At 44.4% G+C, this 10,212-nt stretch overlaps 2 protein-coding genes across 2 annotated transcripts in view; one reads left to right on the top strand and one right to left on the bottom strand.

Annotated features, from left to right (window-relative positions):
* Nucleotides 1–933, top strand: part of LOC109923022 (nuclear receptor-binding protein-like) — a 30,742-nt gene extending 29,809 nt beyond the window's left edge. The window contains exon 6 of the mRNA XM_048601382.1: nt 864–933. Coding sequence (XP_048457339.1) covers nt 864–933 — 70 coding nt within the window. The remainder of the gene's footprint in view (nt 1–863) is intronic.
* A 100-nt stretch (nt 934–1,033) lies between these two features.
* LOC109923519 (nuclear receptor-binding protein-like) overlaps nt 1,034–10,212 on the bottom strand; it is a 71,784-nt gene continuing 62,605 nt past the window's right edge. The window contains exons 6-7 of the mRNA XM_048601381.1: nt 5,935–6,067; nt 1,034–1,152 (exon numbers count right to left, since the gene is read on the bottom strand). Of these exons, the coding sequence (XP_048457338.1) occupies nt 1,034–1,152; nt 5,935–6,067 (252 nt within the window). The remainder of the gene's footprint in view (nt 1,153–5,934; nt 6,068–10,212) is intronic.

The following is a 10,212-nucleotide window of genomic DNA, read 5'->3' as shown; positions in this document are numbered from 1 at the left end:
CAGAGTAGAGTTCAACAATTTCTCCACTCATTTAATCCACACACATCCATGTAAACACTATTCTTTTCAAAGCTACCGTCAGTTCTGAGGGTCACTAGACCCGAAACGTTAACCCTGCTTTCTTTCCACAGATGGTGCCAGATCTGCTGAGTTTTCCCAGCAATTTCCATTTTTGCTCCCTTTAAGTTGTGTGGCTGCTCAAGGTTCACCACATACCAATCGGCATGCTGAAGCATTGACTTTTGTATGTAGAAGCAGCTGCTATTCACGGATCTTACAGATCCATACCATGGAAAAACAAGTTGCAGTTTCTGCTTCTTGGTGGTAGAGGTCACAGGTTTGTAAGGTGCAGTTGAAGAAGCTTGTAAATTTGGGGCTGCAAACAACGGGACAAGAGTTCTACTACCACTGGATGACTGGAACCCAGTTAGTCAATTTAGTGCAACAATGCCTCAGGTTTATCAAAAATGCAAACAAATTTAGCCACAGGGCAATAAAAAAAAAAAGAACATCCTCCCTTGGATGCAGTGGATAGAACTGGACAAATAATTGTCAGAATTCTAGGCAAATTTACAAAAAGTTAAAACATAATAAGTCCCACATGACCCTTTGATACCAGAGGACAAATCCTCTCTCTCTCGGCTATACTCAGAAAACAGTGATGAATCTTTTAAAAATTTGGTATTTCTTGTACTGCTTTTGATTGGACTTTAAATTTTGATAAATGCTTGTGTCCATTGAAATGAAAGCAGGGAATAGAATTTGTGCAAGGATCTGTGGATGCCTGCAAACAGCTCCCCAAAATTAGATTTATTTTTCCTTTGGATTTCTGATATTTGTCTTCTACATGTTTGGGTGTCCAGGTCTATTGAAGGATTAGACCCAATTTTGTCTTCTGTAGTGGGCGCAAAGTACACTCAAGATAATTGGTGAACACTTAAATATCAAAGGATAAATGGAAACGTACAGTCTGACTGCATTTTGAAAACATGACATTAGCCAATGCTTTTCTGACGAGATCTACAAGGTTCAGTTAATGCTTACGATACCTGATCTGTACTCCCTCTGCACCACGATGGAAAATCTCTGCTAGAACTGCATTCATATCCATGCTTTTTGTTATTTCTTCCAAAGCATTTTCAGGAATCACATCTGTAACAGAGGGCTGAATGAAAATCTTTTTTTTGGCCTGTTAGAAAAGCCTTCGACAAGTAAGAAACCATCTCTATTCTTAAATTTGGAACTATACCCTGCAATCATTCACATTTGACTGACAAGAAAATGAGATCAGGTACGTAGAAACCTCAATTTAAAAAAAAAAATACACAATACATGGTTTTTAAAAAAATACACATTTGCAACTGATTCTTCAGCTACTGAACCTACATTGTCAATTAAAGTTGTTCCCATTGGGGGCTTTTAAATACGAGGCAGCCATTGTATGCTTCAAAGGCATTTTCAATAAGCTTTGCTAAACATTTTAAAGTTCTATACATACTAGAGAATCTTGCTTCACAATCAGATTAATTCAGAAACTTGAAACCAAAGAGATTGAAGGAAAAAAAGTAGCCTCAATTCACAATGTACAATTGGACACGAAGGGTATAAAGACAGACTTACTTTAAATTGGCACCTGCCCGATTCATTATTGTATATACCAACAGAGACATACAAAACAGTTGCAGTCAAGTTAGTAACTTCATTTCAACAGCACTTCACAAATATGCAGGAATCATAGTTATTCTTTCGAAGATCAAGTCTAGTATTTTCACTGTCAAAAAATCCAAGGTTGCCCATGTGCAAAAGCAGACATAAAAAACATAAATACAAATTTTGTCATGGGTCCCACCTTGTGATTTGTTTGAAAGCTAAGACATGAAAGCCTTAGGAGCTGTGTTCAGAATTGAAAAGACAGGTTTAGATCTTTATAACATTAGCTAAAGAATAAACAACATTTCTTTGTTATCTGTCAGTAATACTAAAAATCTGAAATTGAAGAAAACAGTCCCCTAACCACCAATCTTGTTCCATGATGAAGTCCTTGTTTAGGATTCAAGTTTCATAGCAACGTTCTAAGTACTGGTACTAACTACATAGGCAGCGAGAGCGCTGAGGTCCTGCAAAAGGGAATTTAGGGAGTTAGGTAGGAAACTGAAAAACAGGATCTGTAGGGTTGTAACGTGAGATTACTCCCTGTGCCATGTATTAGTGAGGCCAGACGTAGGAAGATATTGTTGAATGCGTGGCTGAAGAGCTGGTGCACAAGGGAGGGATTCAGATATTTAGATCATTGGGATCACTTCCAGGGCAGATGGGACCTGTCCAAGAAGAATGGATCACATCTAAACTGGATGATTACCAATATCCTTGCAGGGAGGTTTGTTAGTGCCACTCAGGAGGGTTTAAAACAGTGTGTTGGGGTGAGGAGGTCAGCATGTGGAGTGTTTAAAAAGAAGAAAGGGGCAAAATTGGCAGTCTAGTAGGAAGAACAGCCATGACAAGGCTAACAGACACAGCAGGACTAGCAGTCTGAAGTGTATTTATTTTAATGCAATGAATATAACACAAAAGACAGGTTAGCTTAGAGTCTGGATTATTACATGGGAGTACAATGTGGTAGCCATTACAGAAATTTTGTTCAGAGAAAAGCTGGACTGGAAGCTCAACGTTCCAGGGTTTAGATATTGTCAGGCTAATATTAAAAAGGAGATCTAAGATTAAAAGGAGATCTTGATCACTTGGGTCAATGGACTGAAGAGTGACATATGGAGTTTAATTTGGATAAATGCAAGGTATTGCATTTTGGTAAAACAAACAAGGACAGGGCTTATACAATTAAAGGTAGGGCCTTGAGTAGTGTTGTAGAACAGAGAGACATAGGGGTTGAGGTACATAATTCTTTGAAGTCTGCGTTACATACAAACAGGGTGATTAAGAAGGCATTGAGCATGCTTGCCCTCATTGCTCAGACCTTCAAGTATAGGAGTTGGGACATTATGTTGAGGCTGTACAAGACAGAGATGAGGTCTCTTCTGGAGTACTGTGTCCAGTTCTGGTCGCCCAGTCATACGAAGGATATTATTAAGCTGTGAAGATTCAGAAGATTCAGAAGAGATTTACCAGGCTGTTGCCAGAAATGGAGGGTTTGAATTATAAGGAGAGGCTGGATGGGCTGCAACTTTTTAAGCATAACAGGTTGAAGGGTCACTTTATCGAGATTTATAAAATCATGGGGGGTATAAATAAGGTTAACGGCAGGTGTCTTTTCCCCATGGTGGGGGATTTCAAGACGTATTTTTAAGGCGAGAGGATAAGGATTTAAAAAAGACAAGAGTATTTTTGAAACACACTATGGTTTGTGTGTGGAACGAACTTCCAGAGGACGTGGTGGATGCGTGTATGTTATAACATCTAAAAGACATTTGGATAAGTACATGAATAAGAAATGTTTGGAGGGGTATGGGCCTAGCAGAAGCGGGTAGGACTAAATTAGGTTGGGATCATGGTCAGCAAGGACTCAACATTTTGGGCCCAGGTTCAAATCCTGCCAAGGCAGATGGTGGAATTTGAATTCAATAAAAAGTCTGGAATAAAAGAATAATGATGGCCATGAACCCATTGTCATTTGACAGAAAACCCATCTGAGTCACTAGTGTACTTTAGGGAAGCAAATTGCCATCCTTACCTGATCTGGCCTATACGTGACTCTTAACTGCCCTTTGGGCAATTAGGTATGGGCAATAAGCACTGATCTAGCCAGCGATGCCCTCATCCCATGAATGAATAAATAAAACAAAAAAAAGCGGTTGAGACAGAAAAGATTCTAAGGGACAGGACTAACTTGCATTTTAGAGAAAAATAGACTTATTAGGGATAGACAACATGGTTTTATGCAGGGGAGTTCTTGTTTCACAAATGATTGAGTTTTTTGACAAAATGACAAAACATTGCTTATGAGGCAAAGACAGTGGATGCTGTCTACCTGGACTTTAAAGTATTCCACAAGGTTCTTCACAGTAGGCTTGTCCAGAAAATCAAATCACATTTAATCCATGATCAGTTGGCAAGTTAAGATACAAAATTGGCTTGGCTATAGAAGACAGAGGGCAAATGTGGAGGGATGTTTTTCTGACGAGGAGATCCGTAGCCAGTGGGGGTCCAGAAGGATTGGTGCAGAGACCGCTATTGTTTGTAATTTATATGAATTATTTGGATGAAAATGTCAGTGGTCTGATTAGCAAGTTTGCAGATGACACAAAAGTTAGTGGAGTTGTAGATAGTTAGGAAGGATATCAAAAGGATGCGGCAGGATTATAGATCAGCTGGAAAGTTTTGCAGAGAAATGGCAGATGGAGTTTAGTCCAGCCAATTGTGAGGTGAACCATTTTGAGGAAAGAATACTGTAAATGGCTGCACCATTAGTATACAGAAGGATTTGGGGTCCAAGTCCACAGCTCCCTGAAAGTGGCAACACAAAGTGGACGAGGTAGTAAAGACAGCATACGGCACGCTTGCCTGCATCGGTCAGGGATTGAGTATAAAAGTTAGCAAGTCTTGCTGCAACTGTCCAAAACTTTGGTCAGGCCACATTTGGACAGGGTGCAGAAGAGGTTTACCCAAGATGTTGCCTGGATTGGAATCTATTAGCTTATAAGGAGAGGTTTAACAATCCTGGATTGTTTTTGCTAGAGTATCAGAGGCCGAGGGGGCGACCTGATAGAAGTCTATAAAGTTATGAGGAGCACGGATAGGGTGAAAATGTCAAATACTGGGGGCATAGATTTAAGGCGAGAGGGGGAAGTTTAAAGGAGATGTGTGAGGAAAGATTTTTTTTTAAACACAAAGGTTAATAGGTGCTGCCAGGGGAGGTGGTAGAAGCAGATACAAAAACTAAGTTTAAGAGGCAAATAGATGGACGCTTGAACAGAGAAGAGCGTGATATGGACAATGTGTGGGCAGACGGATTAGAATAGCATCATGGTCAGCACAGACATGGTGGGCTGAAGGGCCTATTCCTGAGTTGTACTGTTCTGTATTCTATTCCTTCCTTGTGTCTAAGTTTGTGGGGTGGAATATCCACTGCAGTTGAACTGTGCAGAAATTCTGGAGGATATAGATTGTTATCCTGTTCACTCATAGAATCAATGCTGATATGTTTCTACTTCACTTAACAGCTTTTCAAAAGCCTTTTCAGCTAAATCTAGCAAGTCCTCATTTTTAGCACAAAAGATAACTTTTGTATAAATTGTCAAAAGAATTGTCCCTGTCATTTTCCACATTTTATCAACTTCAGCAGCTCAACCGCTATACAACATCTCAGTCAGACCATTGCCATTACGACCCTCCCACATCCCATCCTGCTCCTTCCATCCCTTTTATAAAACCCATCTCTCCGACCATAGTAACTTTGTTGTTACCTTCTAGTGCTGCCAATTATTGCAGCCACATGTACATCACATGTCAATTCTCCACTTGCATCAGGCACTGCCCACCAAATGAACCACACATCAGCTCTGTCCTTTAAAATGGCCAATTAAAATAGGCCAGATAATCAAATCCTATCACAGATGTTTAGAAGTTAATTCTGTACTCATTCATCCTTTAAAATTCCAACTGCCATGACAAGAGATGGCCAGAACCTCATTTTAATTTATATGCTAACTCATGTTCAGATATCAGTCACATGAGCACATAATTAAAGTCACATTCTTCCCTTCAGGAGGTAACACAGAAACTGGTCAGCCAATTGCTTGTACTTGCAGCAGCTTAAAAAGTTACACGCCATTCATTTAGGAAACCAAATTAACATTTCATGGCATATCTCCACAGCATACCATCACAAGTCAAATCCCTAGATATTAGTGTTCAGGTCATCCAAGTCTTGAGCACCAAATGCTGAAAAGCTAATGACAAGCTTTCATATTAATTACTTACGGGGATGACTGACGATACAATGTGCTGCTAATAATTTTAGTGAAGGTACTTCAAATAGAGCTGGGTGAAAGAGAAGCTCTCGCGCAGTGGGTCGCTTTACAGGATCAACCTCCAAACATTTCTGAATGAATTCCTGTCATAAAAGGGAAGACGAAAAGTACATTTAAAGCAGACATATTTATCAACCTCAGTTTCAATTCATATTAGCTTGCTATCAGTGCGAGGTTACAGAAACCATAAGTTTACTTAGAATCATCTATTTAGTACAAAATGAACAGACGAAGCTTGAAACAGTTACACTGATGATTCCAATGGTCTTATGTATGTTTTGAAACTGCCCTATATCCACCTTCTTTCTCAAGGATTAAATTCAAGAGAGTAATCTTCTAGTTTATGCCCCAAATCCTGATTGAACAACAACAGGGTTACAATATTTCTCCAGTATGAGCATGTGTAACGATACGTCAGAAACTTTCACAACCTACTGACAGCACCTCAAAGCACCAAAGGACTGCCAGCAGTACCGTGGCAAAATCCTCCATTCAGACTTGTTTAAAACTTTCAGAATAGCTGTAGCAAAATCTGGGAATTGACTTTGAAATTTTTATTCTTGTTTTCAAATCCCTTCATAAATTTGCCCTCCCTGTCTCAAATCTCCTCCAGCTATACAACTTTTAAATTTCTGTACTGCCCTAGGTTTGATCTTTTGATCATTCCAGATTTTAATCACTCCATCAATGATGGTCATGCTTCACATGCCAAGGCATTGAGCTGTGGAAATCTCTCCCTAAACCACTTCCGCTACCTGTCTCTTCTCCATTAAGATGTTCCTTTAAAACCTTAAATAGTTATAAGCCCTGGCTCAGTTGGTACCAGTATCAGAGATAGCAGGAACTGCAGATGCTGGAGAATCTGAGATAACAAGGTGTAGAGCTAGATGAACACAGCAGGCCAAGCAGCATTAGAGGAGCAGGAAGGCCGACGTTTCGGGCCTAGACCCTTCTTCAGAAATGGGGGAGGGGAAGGGGGTTCTGAAATAAATAGGGAGAGAGGGGGAGGCGGATAGCAGATGGATAGAGGAGAAGATAGGTGGAGAGGAGACAAACAGGTCAAAGAGGCGGGGATGGAGCCAGTAGAGGTGAGTGTAGGCAGGGAGGAGATAGGTCAGTCCAGGGAGGATGGACAGGTCAAGGGGGCGGGATGAGGTTAGTAGGTAGGAGACGGGGGGGGGGCTGGGGGGGGGGGGAGGGGATAGGTGGGAGGAAGGACAGGTTAGGGAGGCAGGGACGAGCTGGGCTGGTTTTGGGATGCGGTCGGGGGAGGGGAGATTTTGAAGCTTGTGAAATCCACATTGATACCATTGGGCTGCACGGTTCCCGAGTGGAATAGGAGTTGCTGTTCCTGCAACCTTCGGGTAGCATCGTTGTGGCACTGCAGGAGGCTCAGGATGGACATGTCGTCTGAGGAATGGGAGGGGGAGTTGAAACGGTTCGCGACTGGGAGGGGCAGTTGTTTAGTGCAAACTGAGCTTAGGTGTTCTGCAAAGCGGTCCCCAAGCCTCCGCTTGGTTTCCCCGATGTAGAGGAGGCCACAACGGGTACAGCGGATGCAGTATACCACATTAGCAGATGTGCAGGTGAACATCTGCTTGATGTGGAAAGTCTTCTTGGGGCCTGGGATGGGGGTGAGGGGGGAAGTGTAGGGGCAGGTGTAGCACTTCCTGCAGTTGCAGGGAAAAGTGCCGGGTGTGGTGGGGAGTGTGGAGCTTACAAGGGAGTCCCGGAGAGAGTGGTCCCTCCGGAAATCAGATAAGGGTGGGGAGGGAAAAATGTCTTTGGTGGTGGGGTCGGATTGCAGATGGCAGAAGTGTCGAGGATGATGCGTTGGGTCCGGAGGTTGGTGGGGTGGTAATGAGGACGAGGGGGATTCTGTTTTGGTTGTTATGGCGGGGAGGGGGTGTGAGGGATGAGTTGCGGGAAATGCGGGAGACACAGTCGAGGGCGTTCTCGACCACAGAGGCAGGGGAAGTTGCGGTCCTTGAAAAATGAGGACATCTGAGATGTACGGGGGTGGAATGCCTCATCCTGGGAGCAGATGCGGTGGAGGCGAAGGAATTGGGAATAGGGGACGGCATTTTCGCAGGAAGGTGGGTGGGAGGAGGTGTATTCTAGGTAGCTGTGGGAGTTGGTGTGCTTGAAATGGATATCGGTTTCTTGGTGGTTGCCAGACATGGAGACAGAGGGGTCCAGGAAGGAGAGCGAGGTATCGGAGATGGTCCAGGTGAACTTAAGGTTGGGGTGGAAGGTGTTGGTGAAGTGGATGAACTGTTCGAGCTCCTCATAGGAGCACGAGGCAGCACCGATAGAGTCATCGGTCATCAATGTAACGGAGGAAGGAGGTGGGGTTTAGGGCCAGTGTAGGTACGGAAGAGGGATTGTTCCACAACCTACGAAGAGGCAGGCATAGCTTGGGCCCATCTCCAATACCTCTCTCTCCTTCCTGGACCTCTCTGTCTCCGTCTCTGGCAACCACCTAGAAACCGATATCCATTTCAAGCACACTGACTCCCACAGCTACCTAGAATACACCTCCTCCCACCCACCTTCCTGCAAAAATGCCATCCCCTATTCCCAATTCCTTCGCCTCCGCTCCCAGTATGAGGCATTCCACTCCTGTACATCTCAGATGTCCTAATTTTTCAAGGACTGCGACTTCCCCCCCACCTCAGTGGTCGAGAACACCCTCGACCGTGTCTCCCACATTTCCCACAACTCATCCCTCACACCCCCTCTCCGCAATAACAACCAAAACAGAATCCCCCTCGTCCTCACGTACCACCCCACCAACCTCTGGATCCAACACATCATCCTCCGATCTGCAATCCGACCCCACAACCAAAGACATTTTTCCCTCCCCACCCTTATCTGCTTTCCAGAGGGACCATTCTCTCCGTGACTCCCTTGTCCGCTCCACACTCCCCTCCAGCTCCACCACACCCGGCACTTTTCCCTGCAACCGCAGGAAGTGCTACACCTGCCCCTATACCTCCCCCCTCACCTCCATCCCAGGCCCCAAGAACTTTCCACATCAAGCAGATGTTCACCTGCACATCTGCTAGATGTGGTATACTGCATCCACTGTTCCTGTTGTGGCCTCCTCTACAGCGGGGAAACCAAGCGGAGGCTTGGGGACCGCTTTGCAGAACACCTACGCTCCGTTTGCACTAAACAACTGCACCTCCCAATCATGAACCATTTCAACTCCCCCTCCCATTCCTCAGACGACATGTCCATCCTGGGCCTCCTGCAGTGCCACAACGATGCCACCCGAAGGTTGCAGGAACAGCAACTCATATTCCGCTCGGGAACCCTGCAGCCCAATGGTATCAATGTGGACTTCACAAGCTTCAAAATCTCCCCTCCCTCTACCGTATCCCAAAACCAGCCCAGCTCGTCCCCGCCTCCCACCCCAAGCCCCACCCCCATCTCCTACCTACTAACCTCATCCCGCCCCCTTGACCTGTCCATCCTCCCTGGACTGACCTGACCTATCTCCTCCCTACCTCCCCATCTACACTCACCTCTACTGGCTCCATCCCCGCCTCTTTGACCTGTCTATCTCCTCTCCACCTATCTTCTCCTCTATCCATCTTCTATCCGCCTCCCCCTCTCTCCCTGTTTATTTCAGAACCCCCTTCCCCTCCCCCATTTCTGAAGAAGGGTCTGGGGCCGAAACATCAGCCTTCCTGATTCTCTGATGCTGCTTGGCCTGCTGTGTTCATCCAGCTCTACACCTTGTTATCTCTGGTACCAGTATCACTTCTGAACTACAAATTGTGGGTTTATGCTCCACTTCTGGACTGGAACAAAAACAAAAAGTGAACACTCCAGTATGCTTCAGAGAGCATAATCCTCTTTTACAGCTGTTATCTTTCATACAAAATGTTAAATACAAGTCCTGTCTGCTCCCTCTGGATGTAAAAGTTCTGTTGTGCTCTTTTGAAGGAGGGCTGGGGTTATCTTTGATGCCCTGGTCAATATTCATCCTCAATCAACATTGGGAGAAGAGAATTCCTGTCATTATCAAAATGTCCCAAAATGCTGCACAATTGTTGTTTGTGGGAGGCGTCGGTTAGCTCAGTTGTCTGGACAGGCTGGTTTGTGATGCAGTGTGATGCCAAAACTGTGGATTGAATTCCCACACCTGTTGACGTTACCATGAAGGACTTCCCCCCTCAATCTCTCTCCTTGCCTCAGGACTGGTCACCGTCAGGTTAAA

The sequence above is a fragment of the Rhincodon typus genome, chromosome 9 (genome assembly GCF_021869965.1).
Source record: "Rhincodon typus isolate 14 chromosome 9, sRhiTyp1.1, whole genome shotgun sequence".
Lineage (NCBI taxonomy): Eukaryota > Metazoa > Chordata > Chondrichthyes > Orectolobiformes > Rhincodontidae > Rhincodon > Rhincodon typus.
Note: the sequence above shows the minus strand (reverse complement) of the source record. Positions and strands in the feature narration are given on the sequence as shown.